The 22,251-nt window shown below is 39.7% G+C and overlaps 1 protein-coding gene across 1 annotated transcript; it reads left to right on the top strand.

The window, feature by feature from the left end:
- The first annotated feature begins 3,408 nt into the window (after positions 1-3,408).
- Positions 3,409-20,181, top strand: satb1a (SATB homeobox 1a). Its single transcript, XM_075450067.1, has 11 exons — positions 3,409-3,860; positions 4,437-4,666; positions 5,012-5,188; positions 5,279-5,405; positions 6,540-6,663; positions 7,784-7,895; positions 10,459-10,994; positions 12,619-12,816; positions 13,702-13,857; positions 15,629-15,829; positions 16,755-20,181. Exons 2-11 carry the CDS (start codon positions 4,450-4,452, stop codon positions 17,649-17,651), a joined length of 2,745 nt encoding a protein of 914 aa, XP_075306182.1. The 5' UTR covers positions 3,409-3,860; positions 4,437-4,449; the 3' UTR covers positions 17,652-20,181.
- Positions 20,182-22,251: the final 2,070 nt, after the last annotated feature.

The raw sequence follows: 22,251 nt of genomic DNA, 5'->3' as shown, positions 1-22,251 counted from the left end.
CAGATTTTAAAAAAAAATTGAAATCTTGTGAATGGTGGTTTTAACACACAAATATGCACACTGACAAATTGAAGTAGAGAAAATTTGGTCACAAAAAGGAAGCACATTTCTGAGCTTTGTCACTCTACGCTGGAGCGTAGAAATGAAAGCCCTTTTTTCTGTGCATGTATGTGCTGAAATATGAAAGCTGCATGTACACGAGGTGCTCTGTACATGCTTAAGCCCCATTTTCCATCAAAGGACTTATGCCATATGAATAACCATGACAGTTTCTACCTGAATTAATTTGGGTTTTAAGTTTGAGTTTTTGGTGAGTTGATGGCGTTCTTCTTTCTTTCTTTGTTTTTTTTTCTAATTTCATTTTAAACATTCTAATCTAATTCTTAAGACTCCCATGTTGGGTTTTCAGGCAACATTTCCCAGCTTTTCAACTTGTTGGTTTTATTTTCGGTTTCTTTTGCATGTACAACACTGTTTTCAAAAACTTCAAATGCAGAATGAAATTTTGACTCATCATCCACAGTGCCTCTTTCCATTGTAAATGAGCTCAGGCCCAGAAAAAGGGATTTGTCTGGATCTTGATATGGTTCTTTTGTTTGTTTGTTTTCTTTTACAGTTGTGGACGAAACTTTGAACCGTGTTCGCTGACAATGGCTTTCAGAGAGGTTTCCAAACGTGACAATTTTCCCAACAGAATCATGTTAATTATGTTTACACAACAGCTCAATATTTCAGTGCAGTCTAAGCAGAAAAGATATGTCATGTCAATTTAATCTATTTATTTGAAACTAGGCTGGTTGGACACATTACTTTGGAATACAGATTTAGTCTTCCTCAGCACTAAAACTAGTTTTCTTAAACATGACTTTTCAAATAAACTCAACAAAAACACAAGCAATTATGAAAATGTCATCTGACATCAGAGCAGAGTGATCCCTTCTAATCACTTGTTTACATGTTCTATCTATTGTCTTTTATTTTGTCTTGTTGTCCTAGTCTCAAACAAAGTCAATATATTCTTTTCATTCTTCGCACAAAACAACCCATCAATTTTTCAATCCAGTAGGTAAGGAGGGCACCGTGTTGCATCTGATCCTGAGCTTACAATCTCATCTGAAACCTGAAGGTCTCCAAATTCAAACCTCTTTTGTTAAAGACTTTTCTGATATGTATACATACATCAAACCCTCCTTTACCCGGGGCTACGTTTTTCTCAGACAGTATTGAATACACTCTCTGATCCATTAACAGACTGAGGGACTCGCACACACCCAAGATTAGGAGAAACCTGAGGAGAGACAACTTCTTCTTCAAGCCGAGTTCTGGCACAATGTCAACAATAAGTAACCTTGTATTGATATCTAATATGTTTCCAGAGAGACTTTTCTGGGTTAAGATGTTTCAGATTAAATACCCAGTAGGTCCATAATGGTAGAAGTATCAAGTAAAAGCCTCACACTCAAAATCATTGCCATGTGACCTGTTTTTGTAATTATAAACTATATCATCAGGTTGATGAATCGGTTGACAAGTATCCGGTAAAGATGTACTTAGTTTAAACAGTTTTAGCTGATCATATTTCTTTGACAGACTTGCATGAGAACAAGAGAAACAATAGAAAACAAAAATGTGCAACTCTGAGTATTGTCAATACTTTTCCCCTCAAATGCGCCCACCAGCGTGATGCCTCCACCCATCTAACGGCTGCAGGCTCACTAACCATATCATGAGTTTATAATAACCACATCACATCCATGGCGAATGAGGTGGAATGAAAATCTAACCTAATTTGGAGAGATACACGACTGTGTAAGTAGTAAGGTGTCCCCTGAGATGGGGCTTCGACTGAGGGAGCTGCATGCAGCGCTGGTAGCATGCTCTGTGAGCGTGTAATGGTCTTAATTATCATTTAGCATGCCAGCCTCATTGACGACGTATTGAGCCAATGATAAAATAGTAGAGCAGAAGGTGACAGGGGGATAGCAGGGTGATAGTATAAGAGCTGAAAGATACAAGCACAGGCAGAACAGTTGTAGATGACTTGAAAACACACACTGAACTTACACAGAAACAAACCTAGAGGTGCAAGTGAGATGATGCAAACACACACACACACACACAAATATACCCACCCAGATGAGTGACATCTCTCTCTCTGAATTAGTCACGATGAGTGATGTGTAACCAGCCGTGACTCGTACTGGCTGGGGAGATGGCTAATTCACTTTGTTTAATTAGTCAAAAGTATTAGAGCATAGGCTGTTCCCTCTCCTAAATCATACACTCTCGTTGCTTTGCATCCACCCATATACATGCATGTAGCAAAGACAGACCTGTAATCACACCAGTGTAGCATTTCAAGAGGGCAAGTCTTTGAATCTTATCTGCCAGAAGGAAGGATCTGACTCTTCCTCTTTCTTCTCTCTCTCTCTCACACACATACAAACTATACTTGGCTTTGACACTTTCACAAATATCTCCGGCACCATTTAGGGACCACGGCTTCAGAGGTGAAGTGGATCTCGTCTGTCGTGGGCCGCAGAGTGGGGAAGGCTTACTGATACTTGGCTGCAACTGAATGGGTTTCTGCAAACAGGAAAGAGGACAAACTGATTCCTGCACTACAATATTTATAACCATCAGGTACAGTGAAGTGTTATCCCTCTGTCGTTTTTTTTAGATTTGAGGAGGTCCCCACTTTTGTTTGTGTGACTTAAGTGTGACTGAGAAGGTCAGAGTTCATTAAGTCAAATTATTATTTAATTGAATCAGTTTTCTTTAAGTGAGTGATACATTTATTAAACTTGTCACAATCGACATATATGTTAAGCTCTATTGTGCTATACAATTAAAACCCATTTTAGTGTAATCACATTGTATAATATGCATTATATCATTATTATAAAAAATACATATATAACATTACAGTACCATGTTCAAGGAGTAATTGCTGTGTAATAGACTACTATAATACACTGTACCATCAGTTGTGTACAACACAATTTTGTTTATTGTTAGACAGACCCTGGCTGCTTGGAGTGAAAATGATGATTTTCGACGTTGTAAACAAGAGCCACAGACATCATAAAAGCGTTCAAAAGTTAATATGACTCAACCAGAACCACCTCGTCCCGCTCTACTTTGTTACCATGGAGAGCTCTAATACCCTAAAGACAGTAATAAGTGAGTGCACAGCATGCGGCAGAACATAATAAATAGATTTATGCGCAATTGTCACATTTAATACATTTACTGAGCGCGCTGGTGAATTCATTATTACGCCATATGGTAATGCATCTGGGTCCGTGTATATCTGAGACTGTGTGAGCGTGTGTGTGTGATGGGCTGAGAGGGAGGGGTGGGGGTCTCTCTCCCTCTCTTTCTTTCTCCGCGTGCGCACAGCGCTTTGAAGTGCAACCAACAACTGCTGTCCCGGAGTCAACGGTGTAGCCTATTGGCAGGAGATGCACTCCGCGCATTGTTCTCTCTGCAGCTTGATCCACAGATGCAGCATGTCCCGATGCTCTGGATAGATGATGGGTGGTTGCTGTGAACTTGTGCTTGTGAGGTCAGTTAATCGTTCCAGCGGAAAGCGAAAGCGCTATCAAGGAACAAGGAAGGATTGAAATAGAAGTACTCACTCAGTAAGCAGGAGATTGTTTTGATGTTAAGCCACCGATTACAGTAAAGAACGAGACGGACGCACAGGAGTGTACAGCCGGACACGTACACAACCGGGGGAGGCGTATCTGTTCCTCAGCTGGAGATCAATGGAAGCGAGCAAAACACATGGATACGTCCGCTGTGTGTAGGAATGGGCTTGTTGATGTGTGATAGCACGTCGGGGCGTGCACAAACAGGTTGGTTTCGCCTCGATAAAACTTAACCATAACCAAACGTGGGACTATTAGTGTTCGTAAAGGTGTAAAAATGAACCGAACTGTCGCTTCAGGCGGCGTGCATGCTGATGACAGCTGATTTTGTTTAGGGAAACTGAGTGTTGCTTTCACTGGACGTTATCTGGATTTAGGGTTATCCTAATCGTGTCATCTGGATGAAGGTCAGACCGCGCGGACATCCTTCAGATCTAAATGTTTTTTGCGTTAAAGTTGCACTTTCTAATTCAGACTTTTTGTTGAATTGGAAGGACTTTATTTTATGTATTCTTGACACCTGGTAGGCTACAGGGTATACTGTAGTGTGTATGTGTTATGCGATGATAATTTGCAGTATAATAGTAATGGCACTATGTTTGCCATTCCAAAAGTTACTTTAAAATATAAGTAATATCTTTAGAAACATAATAGGTCAAAAACACAAGGATCACCTCATACTCAATGCTGATCACCACAGATACTTCCTACTGTTAAGATAAGTCATTTATATTTGGTAACCACACTGTCTTTGATTATTAAGTATCTCTGTATCTATATAAGTGTGAGACCACAGATGGATCCCCAGTGTAATGGAATCAAGAAAGCTGAGGGCAGTGATCTAGCTGCAGACCCTCGGCCCCCTCCTACTAAGTTGGCTCGACTGGAACAACTCGAGATGGGACCCTTGACCCCAGAGAGGAGCAGACAGGGGAGTCCTGTGGCCAAAAACCCCTGCCTGACCCAGAAACCCACCACAGCAAAGCTACAAGGCAAGAGCTGGCACACCAAAGGTACATGGGCTTATGTGTGGAAAGGTCTGCAGAACATGCACAAAGGATCTTACTATTTGCTCAAAACATTTTAGTTAGTTGCTCATTTTTCAAACATTACAGACTCGATTAATTGTACAGCTCCTAGCTAATTAAATAGACAGCGGATGAAGATGTACACAACTGTACAGTAAATTAGAGTCTGATTAGGCAAGTTTGAAAATTCAAAAATCCAAAAATCCAACCACATTAAGTTATTTTGACTAAAATAACATCTGACATGATAATGAAATATGTAATTAGTCTGTATGTTGATGGAGTACCTATCATAGCATGAATTGATTTTATGTTTGTCTGTCACTCCAGGAAGCTTGCTCCCGGTGTTTTGTGTGGTAGAGCACAGGGAGAGTCCTTTGGAGCTGGAAAGAAGAGAAGAACATGCGGAGTTTGTGTTGGTCAAGAGGGATCTGCTGTTTAATCAGCTGATAGAAATGGCCCTACTGACACTGGGGTATTCACACAGCTCTGCAGCACAGGCTAAAGGTACACAACACGCACAATGCATTGAAACTACAGGTGCATCTGTAGATCTTTAGGCTCTCTCAGTTTTCAGTTTTGGTTGTGTGTGTTCAGGTCTGATCCAGGTAGGCAGGTGGAATCCAGTGCCTCTGTCCTGTGTAACAGACGCTCCAGATGCAACAGTTGCTGACATGCTGCAGGATGTTCACCATGTTATCACCCTTAAAATACAGCTGCACAGGTATAGAGCAGATATTACGTACTATAGTCTACAGTTATATTCAGATTCTGTTCCAAGAACCGAATTGTGCACTCTCTTGACCCTAAGATTTGTTTACTTCCTTACAGCGAAAAAGAGCAGTTAGCTTACCTGTTTTCCTCAGAAAACATTTAGACTTACAGTAGAAAAAGTGTTGCTAATGATAATAACAATAATTATAGTAACAATGGCTATGTAGTGACAGTGAGCCAGTGTGCACAATACCAGGACACTGAAACCAAAGCCATTTGTTACACCATCCCACATCCCCACTTGCCTTGCAGTGGCCGAGCTTGAGTCACATAGAGTGATGCATGAGCTTCAATGTCTTAATTGTCTCCATTGCTTGCACCCGTGAAGGTGTGGCTGCTGCTGAGGCTTGCAAGGCGGGGATCAGCAATCTTTGCGGCTGCAGCAGCTCATGTTTGCATACAAGCCGCTAGTTTTATCTGCTAATCCCGGACAAGCCTCCATTTATGTTCAAACCTGTCAAATAGGCAACAAGATCAAAAGGAGACTGAACACAGAGATTAGAAAAATAATTCCATTTTGAAAATGTGAATCACACCTGGGATTACTTTGCCTTTTTTTCTGTAAGAACTACCTATTGTTTAAAAAAAGGTCGAAATGGGATAGCAATTGTTTTCTCAAGTTTCATTAGTTTACCCAAAGTCACAACCCAGACTTTCGGTCAAACTGTGTGTGCTTTCATTTGGAAGAGACAATGTTTGCATGAGGTCTAGTTTTAGACAGCAAGGCCATGGTAAGCTTTTTGTTAGACTGGATATTTACTGAGAATCTTACAAATGCAGTCGGCAAGTCAATACAGTGGGGAAAATTTTGAAGGATATCATGAATATAGGTTTTCTGCCAATTTACCACATTATAACAGGACTATTGATCAAGTGAAAATAATTGCACTGTCTTTTAAATAGCTCTGATAGGTGCTTTCTAAAGTCTAACTTCATGATTTTATCAGGGTCTTATAAAAGATTCCATTGAGAAACAATACAGGAAGTCCTAAAACATGAAGATGACACACTAACATACTTGAATATGTCTTTAAACTGTAAAAAATACTACAGTTCAGGGTTTTTTGCTTTTCAATTTACCCAGCTGTCCAAAATTGGAAGACTTGCCAGCAGAGCAGTGGAGTCACTCCACAGTGAGAAACGCTCTAAAGGAGCTCCTCAAGGACATGAACCAGAGCTCTCTGGCCAAGGAATGCCCACTATCCCAGGTAAAACACACACACACACACACACACACACACACACACACACACACACACACGCACGCACACGCAAAGCAGGCATAAAAAAAGAGAAAAGACCATTAAGTGCAGGGAATTTATGTTTATGTATTGCCTTTGCTCTTTCATGTCCTGTGTGTGTGTGCATGTGTGGGAGTGTTTGCGAGCATGTATGTGGCCCAGTAGTAATACAGGAAGTCTTGATGGTGAGGTAGATATGCTCTGAGGGCAGAACACTGGGAAAAGAAAAAGATAAAAAGAGATTGCTATCTCTTAAAAAGCCACACTGCCATGCCTGCTGCCTACTGAGTTTGTCGACAGAAAGCCTGTCTATCTGTCTTTGAGCTTTACCATACATATCTCTCTTATTCAGACTATCAGTGCCTCATTCTCATTTTTGCTATTTAGCTTTTTTTTTAGCTTTTTTTTAGCATTGCATGCATTTAATCAATCAAACACAGACACAAAGGCAGAAATAATTCAATGCATCATGCAGGGATTGGGAAAAGCATCTACATGAATATTCAGAATGATCAACTTAGTCCATGTGCTGTTTTGTCTGTAGGAGCCGAGGACATCTACAGTTTGAAAAAGAGAAACTGCTTATTGCCTCTCTTGGTTTCAAATTCTTCCATCCTCCGCAGTGTTAATATCTGACACAAGCCAGTCCCTCCTCCCTCATTTCTCCTATCAGTCCCTTAAACCCCCCCTCTCTTGTTTGTGGGAAGCAGATTAAAATAAATATGAGAAGATGAAAGGTGTAATCAGATGTAAAGATTGCACAGGATGGTCTTCAGGGAAAAAATATTGTCTGAGTGTGTGTGTGTATGTGTTTGTGTCAGTGACTGAGAGACAGGCATAGTCTCTGATGACCTCTGGTGTTTGATTACACACACACAGTTGCACACACACATGCATACATGCACACGCAGTTCACACACTGACACACCCATCTGTCTTTATTATCCTATTTACCTGGGGGTCTTTTTAATAACACAGATCTGAGTTCATTAATATCAGATGTGTGAACAGCTGAGACACCCGGGCGCCCATAGCAAGCGCACAGAAAATGTAATGAATTTCTATTGTCTTTCCCCCTCTGTTTCAGAGCATGATATCATCTATTGTAAATAGCACTTACTATGCAAATGTCTCAGCCGCCAAGTGTCATGAGTTTGGTCGATGGTACAAGCACTTCAAGAGGTCCAAGTGCTTCAAGGGTGAGGGATTTAATTCACTTATATAATTATGTAATGTGCACTACACATTTTACTGCCTAAATGTCCCAAATCCATTCTTTGTATTAATTCAGTTTAAGCTTATGTATCATACTCTTTCATCAAATTTAAAATAAAAGAAGATAAACGCTTGATTTCATTTCATTGATCAGAACATGATATAATACAGTGGCAAGAGAAAGTAAGTTAACCCTCTGAATTTATCTGTATTTTTGTATGAATTTGGTCAAATTCTGATTAAATAGAATCATGAACAAACTAATTAATTATGAAGAGCACTTTACTAACCTTGTCCATCAAATATACAATTCAAGCACCCACAGGTTAGAAAAACTATGTCAAATTCCAGGTTAGTGACGTAATAAAACTAAATATGACATGTGTCAGGAGGCAGAAACCCTGCAGTTCAGTCAGTAAAACAAGATTGGAGGCGTGTGTTAGAACTACTTCGACAAACATTTTGAATTTACTGCCCATAACAAGTATTTGCTGATGTGAACCATACCTCACAAATAAAACACATCATCTGGATGAAGTTACAAAGTAACAGTTAAAAAAAATGAGCAATTTACACTTTTTCTCCTTTGAAGTGAAAGCCGTTTTAAGATGAATCCAGAAGTGAAACAAAAAAATAATAATTATTCCTACTATTCCTTACTATCAATTTCCAAATGAAAAACTGTTTTTTCTTTTCTTTTTTTAAGCAAAATTGTGTCAAATATTTGTTTTCTACATTATTACAGCAAAAAAAGAAAGATAACTTTAAACAAGGTCTCAAATCAAAAAAGTTATTTAGGTTTGCTGAAGATTATCATTAGAGAAGGCAATATTTCAAAGATAAATAGCAAAGCTAAAGAGTTGACTGATTCTCCAAACCTTGTGCAAACAATCAGCAGTGATGGGCTCCTCTATGCAGTTGCTTAGCATTCTAAAAATGAAAATAACTGATCTTTGTGAAGCAGAAGGAGGGTATGACAGGATAGATAAGCATTTTCAGGTAGTATTTTCCTTTGTTCACACTGTAATAAAGAGATGGCAGTTAACAGCAACAGCTGGGGCCAGACTATGGACTGGAAGACAAAGAAAACTTGACAATGGAACTGCTTGTACTTTAGGATTTCCCCTCACAAGACTGCAAGAAGATTGAGGGGACTCAGGGGGACAGATGCAGTGACACTAACACAAACAAAACCTTCATGGAATAGTCAGAGGAAAAGCTTTCCTGGTGCCTCATCACAAAGTTCAGGATGAGAAGTTTGCAATAAACAGGCTTGATGGATTTTTGAAACAAGTCCTGTTTTATCATGGCATTGAAATAATAGCTTCAGCCCAAATGAACAGTGTTAAACTTTAGGACAAAAACATCCCTCTCTGTGTTCAGCATGGTGGTGGCCTAATCATGCTGTGGGCTTGAGTTGCAACTACTGGCACAATTAACATTTCACTGGTAGAATGGATTCCATTGTATATCAGCACATTTTGAATAATGACCTTAACCCTCCTAAATAAATCTAAACATGCACAACTGGTTATCCAAAGAAGCTCCAGCTGAAGGGTTCACATGGTCCTCGAAAACACCCGGTGTGACTAGAACTGAAAATCTGACATTATAACTCAAAGAGCAGTGCATGCAGGATGATCAAAGCCCTGTGGTGTGAAAAATGGCCAAAAAGAACTCCCCAAAAAAGAAGTCAAAGACTCTTAGCTACAACAAAAATTGTTGAAAAGCTGTGATACTACCCATATAGATGTTACTGAGCAAGTCCTGAGAATTCACTTTTTGCTTCAGACCCTTTTCCCTTTTCGTAAAAGACAGACATACAAAAGTAATCTTGATTAAAAAATTTAAAAAAAAATGTGTATAGAGCACAGTTTCACAAAGGAGGCTTGAGTTCTCTTATTGTGACAGTATAGAACGTTATCGGATAATTAATAATTATATAATTGTTTTGGAAGAACATTCAACACTGTGTAGAGCATTAAAATGGCACTGTATACTAATATTTAAGCCTCATGATATTGAGAGCTCCCTTTGGGTCTGGAGACCATCACGATGACAATAATTTCTCAAGTTTATGGGTATAAAATATAGGATAATGTCAAGGAGTCTTATTGTATGCTGCTCAGTAGAACTGACTCATGCATCAAGACAATGACCGTTGATGTTTCAGAATAGCTTCAGACCTTAACTAGACACTAGCACAGCTAGAACTTTGTGTTTGTCTATACTTGTGACTTCGATGAAGAATGAACAAGATTTCATGACCAATTACATCAGAAAACCTTGTAATTCTAAAGGGTTTTAATGCTTTTTTTTGCCACTGCACAGTTAATGTTACTCACGTTGTGATTTTTGAAGAGCATCTGCCACTTTAGCAAAGAGAAAGAGAATGTTTTCTTTATTATACATTTTTCAGATGTTTACCCACCACATATAATTTATTTCAATTTCTCCAGGTGTGTACAGCTACTGTGTTTCCTTTGTTATTGTTGTGCTGTTGGAGAAAAGTGTCTACATCTCTTTTCTTTCCTTCTCCTTCACCAGAGACTGACCGCTTTTTTGAGCAGTCCACTCACATTACCCTCACTCAACAGCCAGTCACAAGTAGCCCACCTGATCAGACCACAACTCTTCTTTTCCCTCATCCTGCTGTATCCAACATTTGTGGTCACTCGGCCCTTGGTCTGCACCCTCCTGGTTTGGTAACTCAGCCTCTAGGCCCCCAAATGGTTAACCAGCAACTGGTGATGGCCCAGTTTCTCAACCAGCAGTACGCTGTTAGCCGCATGCTAGCTGGCCAGAGCCTCTCCTCATCACCACAGCAGTATGTCAACCCACCCGCAGTCGGAAGAGCTGCTGCCAAGGTCTTCTCTAAAGCCCCTGATTCCCAGCCCTTACAGCAGGCACAGTGTGGCCCTGGGGTAAGTCCTGCAACCGGGCTGCAGAATCAGACAGCGGCTGGGTCTTCTGTGGGACCCACAGACGTGCCAAGTGACATTTACCAGTGTGTCAGAGAGGAGCTGAAGCGAGCAGGCATCTCCCAAGCCATCTTTGCCCGTGTGGCCTTTAACAGGACCCAGGTATGGTGGGAGCAGTGTGCAGAATAAAGGGCCTGTTAAAATTCAGAACTGTTTGACGGTTATTTGCATTTGTGTTTTCTGGTGTTCTGGTTGTAGGTACGTGCCTTGGTTGGCACACTGGCATGGCCTGTTCCGCAGTGCCCCCTCCCCTTATGCATGTTTGTTAGTGTGTTTGAGTTTGTGTGTGTGTTTGTGCCAGCTCTCTGCAGCACAAAGCTGGTGCCAGCACTGAAGCAGCTGCTAGGCCAACTAATCACAACCCCTTGGAGAAATGCTGTCTCGCTCTACCTCTTGCTCTACCTGACTGTCCTTCCGTCTTGCTACCTCTGGCAACCTCTCTATGCATTTAATCTCTAACTCACATGGTCAATCCATCTTTTTTCGTCTTTCCTTTTCTTTGTCCATTAGTCTTCCTTCTTTTGTATCCATATCTCCCTCAGCTATTGTGTCTAACACTAAAGTGCTACATTATCTCTGTCTCCGTCATCTCGTTTTCAGCACTGCACTGACAGAAATGGGGCTCAAAGGACAGGCTAAGCTCTTTGTTATAATTATATTATTATTACTATCATTATCATTTTCATCACAATAAGCCGAGTTGGTTATTATCCACCTCCATCTATCTCTGTTGTCAAGTCCAAGGTGCTCTGGTGCCAGCCACACAAGGTGGGCATGATGCCAACACAACATCTAAAAGTGAAAGATTCATTTGTCACCTGACATTTCATACAAAGCCTACATCTATTTGGTATGTGCGGTTTGCTGAGGGGATCCAGTGGGGATCCATGATTTGAATAAGAAGGCTGATTCCTCTCATGCTATTTCTCTACTAGCATGAAATCTGATTTCTTGTTGGGAAGGAAGCCCTGCATTTTGCATATGGAGTTTGAAGGCTTAACTGAACAGATAGATACACCCAGCACAATGCCAGCTGCACAGACAAGCCACACGCTTAGCACTGACTTTGAACTGGCTGTGAAACCCGAAACATGCAAGATTTTGTAAAGACGCCTCTTTGACTGTGATCCAGAGTTGGATATGGAGAACGTTTATGAAATTCTTTCAAGCGCATAAGAAGTTGACATCTTGAAACATAATGAAAAAGTCGTGATGTTTAGTACAAGATGTATCCCCTGTGTGATGCCTGAGAGAATGTCTTAAATTTGGAAATAAACAGCCCTAATCATTCTAAATGCAAAATCTAACGAACCAAAGAAATGAAAAGATGTGACCTGAAACCTGACTGAACTGGATGTTTTTCTCTACTTTGAGGGAATGTTGCGTTATAGAGATAGCTGATAGGCTAAACAACACTCTCATGTCTCCAAACTAAATGTGAAGCTGAGTGCTTCGTTTAGCACTACAACTGGAAACAGGCTTTAACAACTAGCAAAGCTTTGTCAAAGCAAAATCCAGCCAGTATTACCTCTAAAACACACAAACGAAAAGCAGCAAGTGATGTTTTTACATAAGAGGCACATATTTATTTGAAATACAGTCTGTTACATGCGCAATGTTTTTCTTGGAATGATCCTCTGAAAAACAACAGTGTGTCTGAATGGGTCTGCATGTATCGTTGTGTGTTGCACTAACCGAAGAGCTTTAACTTATGTGTGTTTACCAGGGTCTGCTCTCGGAGATCTTGCGAAAGGAAGAGGATCCGAAACATGCCTCCCAGTCTCTGCTGGTCAACCTGCGGGCCATGCACAGCTTCCTGCAGTTTCCTGAGGCTGAGAGGGAGCGCATCTACCAGGAGGAGAAGGAGAGGAGTCTGACTGGATTCGCACCCAGCTGCAACAACACACCACCAAGATCAACACAGGTCAGCCAGCAGAGAGACAGCAAGACATGAAATCAAAAGTCAGGACTCACAAGCCTCCTGTAAGATTTTTTTAACCTATGTGTTCCTCCTCATTAAAGAGCACCAAAATATATTCATGGTCCCTTATTATGTTGATTTATAGGTTCATGGTTTGATTTTAGGTATGTTATAGAACAGGTTTCTAATGCTCCAATGTCAAAAAGACGGATAAAAAAAAGAAAGAAATTAATTTATTTGATTTGATTTGAATTCATCTGGAGCGTTGGTGAACATCTGTCTCATGTATTTTTGGTGTGTGCACCCCATCAACTTTGTTGAGCTGCATCAGCAAATTCTTTCAGCATAAAAAAGACTTTCACATCATTTTCAACCCTGTAGAATTGGCATCATGTCTGTTTAAGAGAGCTAACTCTGATTTGCTGTTAATCATAGCAATGAGTCTACGAGACAGTAGGCGACAGAAAGCCAGCTAACTTAAGCTGCCTGAAACTAACTTAACATGCAAAACACAATTTCAACGCATTTGCAATCTTCATTTCTCTAAAACAATAATAATCAATTTTGCCATTTGCCAAAACTGTAGAAAAGATTTTTTTTTCAAGTACCTCTACAAGTAGAGGTCTTATTATCCTCTCTTAGCTCTGTTTGTAGTCTTGCCTCCTTTGTAATGTATTTTCTATCTCTCTGCGGATTTCAAAACAGGCAGCCACCTCCCCCACCCCCCACCTCCCCAAGGGTTGCATAAAAGATATGATTCCTCAATGGCTCCACATTTCTGAAAATGTAGTGTGTGCTCTGTTTTGGGTTCATTCCAGTGCCTTTTACTTAGTGTAGCTTGCATCTTAACCCAATCGTTTTTCCCTTCTCTTGTCTGTATCATTTCAGGCAAGACTGTCCCCAGTTGCGACTGACAGAGGTTTGAGGACAGACAGTTGTGTTCTCAATGTCAGTGCCTCTATCTATGAGGAGATTCAGTATGAGATGAAGAGAGCCAAGGTGTCTCAGGCTCTGTTTGCAAAGGTTGCTGCCTCCAAGAGTCAGGTACTGGCTTTCTACAGTAAATCAGATGAAGACGTCAAATCCCTAATTTGAACATAGTGCACCCAGTCGCTTCTGTTGCTTGTCTAAATGTTTAAATTTATCAATTTTGATGACAGAGATAGCTATTGTGTGTGAGGAGAAAAAACCCAGATAATCAACCAGCAGCTGCACGCTGCAGAGGACTATCATCAGTGCATCAGACTGCTATTGTGTGCTAAATTATTGCTTTAATAGTCACCATGCACACATGCACACTGCTTACTTATGCAAACAGACTTACTGTATGAGTGCAAGTACACAGAATTACACACACACAGATGCACAAATCCAGACACACAAACTCACACACGGGCATGAGTTGAGTGTTTATTGTTCTCATTTTTATAGCGTCCCCATAAGCTTGTTATTGCCTTTTGTTTTGAGGATAATTTCCCTTCATGGAATGGGGAGATTTTAGCTGTCTCATTTTCTCTGCATTTCCCGCATATCTTCAAATTGTACCATCTTTCTTTCTTCCTTTCTTTTGTTTTTCTTTCTTTCTTTCTCACCCATCATGTAGACATTCAGAGGTCATTCAGTGGTCACGCCAGTATAAACAGGTGGTCCAAAACCCCTGAGGTTCTCTTTCCGTCTCTTCACTGGCCTCGATTTTCCCTCACTTCCTCTATATTCTCTTTACCCTTCTCTTTCTCCATCCCTCTCTCTATTTCTCCCTTGCTCTATTACCCAGTTATTTGGCAGGCAGAACCACGCTGGATCTCTCTGTTCTATCTGCACTGTGCATCTGGATGGCATTGTGTGCTAAACTTGGGCTTCAGCCAGGTGTATGTGTGTGTGTATGAGCATATCAGCCTGCCTGCAATAATGTTGCAGTTTATGAATATAGCTTGGCTTTAAGTTCCTCAATCTGCCACTCACAAGTTTCTTCTTCAGTGATGCCGAAACAGTTTAAGATGATAAGGAAATCTAATGAGATTAGTCGGTATGGTATTTTCAAATTGACCTTGTTTTTGCACGTTTACAGGGTAAAGAGGAATCAGTTTTGAGCGAATTTGTGAAGAAAATGTGAATTTAGATAAAGCAAGGCAGAATATTTCTGTCCTTGAATTCAAATGGTTAACTTGTACTCTTTATATATTCACAAATTTTTACTCGAAGTTGTGTAAACTGACTTTGTTGAAACTTTGTTTAAAGGTACAGTATGTTGTATTGTTTGTTAAGCTTAGCTTATTTAGCAAATGTCTAGAATCAATCAATCATTTCAATCACACCATACTTTGCCTGAAAGCATGCTCCAAAAATATGTTTTGAAAAAGTGTTTATCCACCACATATACACACTGGGAATTTCAAACAGATCATTTACAAGGGGCAGAAAGTGTAAAAAGGTCGTAAAAAAGTGTCTCTTGGCCGAAGTTCTTATTTGAATTTTTACTTAGTAAACATGGACTGCATTTAAATTTGACTTTCATTTTGATTTTATCTAGGCAGTTTTATGACTGTAATTTACATGGCTGCTCCACCATTGTACCGGCTGCAGACAGACAGATAGGCTATAAACTTCTTCCAAAGTATTCAAGTGTCCCTCCTGGAGCTCCCTGGGTCTTTGGTGCTATTTTAAAACACAAATGTTCTCTTACGCAGTGGTTTAACCTGGATAAATTGAAGACCATTTCAAGTTGACACTGAACCTTTGTTTGCTTAGTCTTACATAGACAATGGGGTAGCTTTTCAATACTTTGCAATGTATGTAAGTACTGTACCTGCTGTAGGGCTGGCTGTGTGAGCTTCTGCGCTGGAAGGAGGATCCTTGCCCAGAGAACCGCACCTTGTGGGAGAACCTGAGTATGATCCGCAGATTCCTCGGTCTGTCCCAGACTGAACGAGATGCCATCTACGAACAGGAGAGCAGCAGCATGACTGCACAGCACTGCACAGAGAGGATCACTCTGCTCAGCAATGACAACACACTAGTAAGCCTACAATTAGAAGATAATCTTTACCATGAAAGATATGGGTTGAGAAAATGCATATTTGCTGAGATTAAAAAAATCAATTTCAAAAAAGTGTTTTTAGTGGAAATTTAAAAGAAAATATGTCCCAAAAATGGTATTTAATGGAAAAGCAAGACGGTAGTTACAGCTACATACCAAAGATGTCAGAAAAAAAGATAATAACCATCTTAAGCAATGATCCATAAAGCCGATCAGCTATTTCTCACTTTAAATGCCTTTGGGTTGACTTGGCTTGGTTTTAGCATACACTCACAGTTACAATGTAATAGAAATGTTGCGACTGTTTCTGTGAGTATCCTTTGTTGCAGAGCATACCTCTTTATAACTAGCTAAGGAAAATACTGCATTGCAGACCATTTTAGAACTCGGTAGATCTAAAAGTTTTTTCTTTTCTTACTAGACCAAATAAGAAAGTATATTCCCTTTACTTATCGAGGGGACAAGACAGTATCAACACACAGATTTTACAAACCAGTCAACAGGTTAACCTATTAAAAAAAAAGGTGTATACTCTGTACATTAAGTTTAACTCAAGTCCAACCTGTTACCAGTTTATACATTCAGAGCCAGGAAATTATGAAAAATGATACCATATAAATAAATCAAATCAAATCAAATGTATTTGTATTGCACATTTCATGTACAAAACAATTCAAAGTGCTTTACATAAAATAAAAGTATTGCTTTTAAATATAAATAAATAAATAAAATAGACAGAATTGTTCCTTTTGAGGCTTTAAATCATAAAAAAATGTTTTTGTCCATAATGACTTTACATTTATGTAATTCCAATTATCACAAATAAAATACACTTATTCATTCATGACACCAAAAATAAGAAAAAGACCAAGAAACACTTTTAACTTCCTTTTACTCTCAACAGTACCAGCGCAACTCCCCGATGCCACAGCAACACCATCTTCAACCCCATCAACCCCTGCAGCCAGAGACAGGACCTCACTTGTCTCCACGGCAACCATGTGCTGCATCACCAGCCGAATCTGAAGCTGGGGCCACCTGGGGGCACTTGAGATTACGTTTGCAGGGTAGAGGCACTTGCAATGGTGAAAAAGAGGAGAATAATGACTGGGTTGAGGGGGGAGAAGGAGACAGGGATTGTCTGGGTGGAGTCTGGGGTGGAATTGAAAGAGTGAGGGATAACAATAGAGAAAACAATGAGCAGGAGAGGGATGGAAACACTAACAAGGAAGGAACAGATGAGACCACTGGAGGCAGCAAAAATGGTGATGCTAAAGAGAAACTGTATCTTAAGTGGTCTGATGTAAAGAATGAGGACAACAGTAGTATTGGGATTTGTTCTAAGGCAGGTAATAAGGCTGGAGGTGGAGATGAGGTCCCAGGTGACGGGTTAAACGTGTCCAGTGATGCCCTGGGAATTCTGCAGAGCTTCATTCAGGACGTGGGCCTCAACCCAGATGAAGAGGCAGTCCACACCCTCTCTGCTCAGCTAGGCTTGCCCAAACACACCATTCGCAGCTTCTTCAATAGCCAGGACCAAGGGCGAAGCCAAGACTACAACCAGAGACCTGTACACAGTCACAACAACCAGCAAGGTTGTACAGACTTAAACCTCTCAGAGGCAGACTTAGCTGCACAAGAACTGGAGGAGGAAGTTGTCGATAAGACAGAAAAAGAACAAAAGCTGACGGAGATGCAAATTGGTAGAGACAAAACAAGTGAGATTATTGTTTTGAAAGAATCACATGTTGGCACGCAAACCATTCCCCCTATGAAGGAGGAGCAGGAGATTTACATCTAACCCTCATACATCCACGGTTTAGCTTGGGCAAGTTATATGTTCCCCGCGATCCTCTTCTCAGATATGCATCAACCTTGGTTCTAAATGCAACCCAACCCCCCTATATATCCTTTCAATAAAGATTCACCCTGTTTTGGCATCGATCTGGTGAAAATCATGTTTCTGTACAGATTATGGAAAGACTATCCCTATCCATGACTCATGGCTTTTAAAACGAGAAATGTATGCCATTTTCATGTATGAGCACCTGAGAATGTCTTGATAATGTGCAGATAATTAGGTCCTGAGATTTTCTGCAGTTGCCCTTTCACACATGCATTGCACGGTGGGAGATTCTCCAAGTGAAATACATTCTCACAACATTAAATACTCCAAAGTGGTGCCAGGGTAGAGTGCACATAAGACAAGACCTGATGCAAAAAGTTCACTGCAAATAAGATTGTTTCATTTACGGCACGAGAATGCTCTGGAGGATTATCTGCTGTATTCATTCACAATCTTTACCATTTTCTGTTGTTACAGATAAAAGGCGAGTGAACAGTGATATTTGTGCATTCTCATATGCAGTCCCTCCAGAACAATTTTAGAGCTGCAGTGCATGTTTGACAACAGCTTTAACATTATGGATTTATTTAAGAAGTCTTTTCTGGGATTTGAGGATCCTCAATGCACTTGACACAAAGTTAACTGTGATTAAGAGTAGAGATAATATTGATGAATGGTTCCTGTGTGTAGATACATGTCTTGACCAATTGGAAACAATACAATAAGACTCGGATTACATATCTTTGTTTAAAAAGATTAATTGTAGTTGGTTTTTGAGAAATGTTTATACCGGAAATGCCTTGCAGAAAGTGGCACTGCCAGTCTTTTTTTATGATTACTATCGCCATAATTTTTATTCCTACTATGTTTATCATTAGTTTGATTCAGATTTTGTCTCATTTGAAGCTGATTTCCTCATAAATATTACTGTTCATGTTTTTATGTCTCTTAAATGTTACCTCTGACAACCTGGTAACATGTAATCCTCATGAAACACCGATGGTTGAATACAATGTCCTCTTCTGAAGTCATTGTAGTTTACATACCGTATTTATGTCCGCGCATGAATTTGTAAAACTCTCAAGGTATACTGTTGCTGTTGTAAATTCTCCTTTCAAAGTTTGCTTTCAGTTATTCTAATTTTATGATTCACAAAGAGCCTTTTCAATGTTGAATGCACAATGTTAAAAGGTTTCTTTATGAAAAATAGCCTGTTCCATTATTCTTTTTAAGTATATCTGATCTTCCAGTAGAAATCATTATTCCCCAAACAATCGAAGTAAGAATCATAAAGATTTGTGTAAATCTGGACCATCTTTTACTTAATGTAACCTAATTTTGAATATTGTATTTGGCAGATTCCTTTCATTTGATACATTAGCAATATAGTATAAAGAGGAAACTTTCCACACCCTTTCAAAGATAGAAACAAATTATATTTCCCTCTATTAATTCAGGTGTTCAACAACGTGATAAAATCTGTGTGAGGCTAACATAGCTTGGAGGCCACCAAGCTGTTTCTGCTTTCTAACTGACAAAAAGATGGTTGGACTTCTGCATATATTTAATTTGGATGTGTAAATGATATAGAACTGTATTTTTAGGACAGTCTGTGCAATTTATTCCACAAGAAATTGCAGCAGGAAGTAAAAATAAACGAGACTAAGCTCATTTATTAGAGTACTATTTTATGCGTGCTATGAAATATCTAAAAAGGTTTAATCAATGTGTCAAAGGCCCTCTGTCTATGTCTTAGTACCAGCACATTTTCCTAGCGTGACTGTGACTGGGTGAATCGTGGTCATTGTTTTCAGCAGTCAAACAATACTTCTTTGTGTTGAGCATCTCTGCCTCACCAGTCCCATGCAAATCCGTGCTGCCACTGTTTCCTATCTTCTATCTCTCTAAATTCTTTAATTTCTTGTTTAAACTGCTATTTTTCATCTCTCCTTCTGTCTTTCTATTTCTGCCCGACTCTCATATGTTTCTGCTCAAGACTCCTAACATTACAGCTCCTGTACAGACAGAGATAGTGCAACATTCAAGCCCCATTTGACCAGAATAGCTTCACAGAGTAGTTCAATAAAGCTATGCTCTTTTCTACCATCTGTTTCCATGACAATACTTTAGTCAGGGCCAACGAGAGGCCATGAAAGCCTCATCATCAGTAATATTAGCTATAATAATGATGATAATGGCACTCTTGAAATGCCATGCTTGTGATAATGATGGTAACAGTGATGATAGTCATTATTCATCCTTTGTGCTAACCCCCAACCACCAGACAAACACCCGCACACATGACTACCAATGCATACATTTAAGTCATTAATGTTATCTAATGTATCTATCTAAAGATATTTCCAAAAGCGCTTCTGCTTTTTCCCATTATGACCAGTGTGTTTGTGTGTGTGTGTTTGTCTGCTGGTGAAACTTTGTGACAAAAATGTTTGTTAGAAGAGATGCACACACCAACTTGACTTGTATGACCTTAGAAATTGCTGTAATTAAATTGACATAAAACTGTTTTAATCACTTTTGATGGTGCAGAGTCCCTTTAGTGTTCTTAGTTGTTCATTATGATTTTTGATTTTTTCTCCACGGCAGTGTGACACCGTGACCTCCGCCTTTACCAAAGCAAATTATCATCATCATCATCAGTTCTCTCTGTTTTGCTGTCTTCTTGATCTTCTCAACTAATTTTTTGATGATTGGACCACCCATTTATTTAATCTCACGCAAAAATCTGCTCCTTTCACTCACATACAACAATCTGTGTACTGACAAATGCATCATTTAATTAGCTGTTTCGTATGAAATTTAATCATAGCTCTTTAAAGTAGATGGACACAGTAATTTCAATAATATTTTGGGCTGGTATGCACTCAAAACAAAACCTTTCCAGTTCTCAAACTTATCTCTGGGAGATGATACGAGAAAGCATTTCAAATACACAACAGCACATTAATCGTCATCAATCTAAAATGGAATAAGTTCAGAAAAACAATCCGACTTTCTAAATCTGGCATCGCAGCCAAACCAATAAAATCGGGATGATGGACCTCTGTCAGACAGATAACCAATAAGCCAATGGCCACTATAAATGAGATCCAAAGTTTTTTTGTGGAGATGAAACCATCTTATAAAATCATCAGTGTAGCTCTCCACCAAGCAAGCATATATGGAAGAGTGGAGAGACAAAGGCCATTCCTCACTAAATGTTAAATTGAAACCTGCTCAGAGTATCACAGTAGTAGTAGTTCGAAGTACATGAAGCAAAATCAGGTCATCTGATTAAACAAATATTATACATGTCCTCTGTTCCAAATGCCTTGGAAACCAAGTATTATGTATCATAACATTAATACCATCCCTACTGTCAAACATGGTGATGGTGGGTGCACGGTAGTCCAATGGTTAGGGTAACAAGCTGGCAATGCCAATTGCAGTGGTCGCCGGTCCTTGCTTGACTATGTCGATCTTTCCTGATCTCCCCCCTTTCCTGTTTTTCTCTATTGTCCTGTCCATTAAAGGTAAAAATGTCCAAAAAATAATAATACTAAAAAAATGTATTTGATGATGGCAGCATCATTATGGGGTTTTCTATTTTTTTGTGGAAGGGGCTGAGGGATTAGACAGGATAACAACCATGAATACATTCCAAATATATTGCAATCCAAAATGAAAACCTTACCCACGAGCTGAGGATCTTAGGGTGGGGTGAGTGTTCACAATTCAATAATACAATGACCTGGAAAGGGTAATGGAAAACTTTGTGAAAATAAGCCTGGACCTGAACCCAGTGAAGCATCTCTGTAGATAAAACGGCTGTGCACTGACACTTCCCATCTTTGTTCTTTCTTTTCTGCAGAGAAAAATCATAAATAATTGTTTGTATGGATGTAGCTAGTGTACTAGCTACATTCTGTTAGTAATCACGGCACTTTTTTACATCTGATATGATGCAAACTCATGGCAGTGGGAACGTTTTTTTTGCATCTTGGCACAGCTAATTGAGCTTTCCAAAGCCCAAGTAATGCCTGGAATAAGACCCCAAATCCAGATAAGAGAAAAAGTAGGAAGTAAATTAAAACACTTCTTCCATTGATCATCGAGTGAAGTGTGAGATCACCAGCTGATAAAATGGACGAATCTGGGCCCTTGACAAGGATACAACAGAAAAATCAAGAAGGCAATAGATTTTGTTTCATGCCATGGCTGCTTGAACTCCTCCGACACCTCTCTACTCCACTTCAAGACTTTATGGGCAGACAGAGATCGCAGACAGAGAGGTAACACTAAAGAAGGAGGGATTACAGTGCTTATTAACAACAGTTGGGGTAAACCTGGAAAGGTCACTGAAAAGGAGCGTCTCTTGTTTATGTTTATGCATTTAGCAGGGTCTGGGGTGTCTTCACCCCACCTGTTGGCTGTGGATTTCTATCCATGTTGTCAGGTGAGAGTGTGTACTCCCACTGTGTGTGCACCCATTGCTGGTGACCTTTGAAGATTTCTATCACACCCTTCTCTGCTACACTTGAACTTTCTAAATGTT

This window comes from Odontesthes bonariensis, chromosome 18, assembly GCF_027942865.1.
Source record: "Odontesthes bonariensis isolate fOdoBon6 chromosome 18, fOdoBon6.hap1, whole genome shotgun sequence".
Classification (NCBI taxonomy): Eukaryota; Metazoa; Chordata; class Actinopteri; order Atheriniformes; family Atherinopsidae; genus Odontesthes; species Odontesthes bonariensis.
Note: the sequence above shows the minus strand (reverse complement) of the source record. Positions and strands in the feature narration are given on the sequence as shown.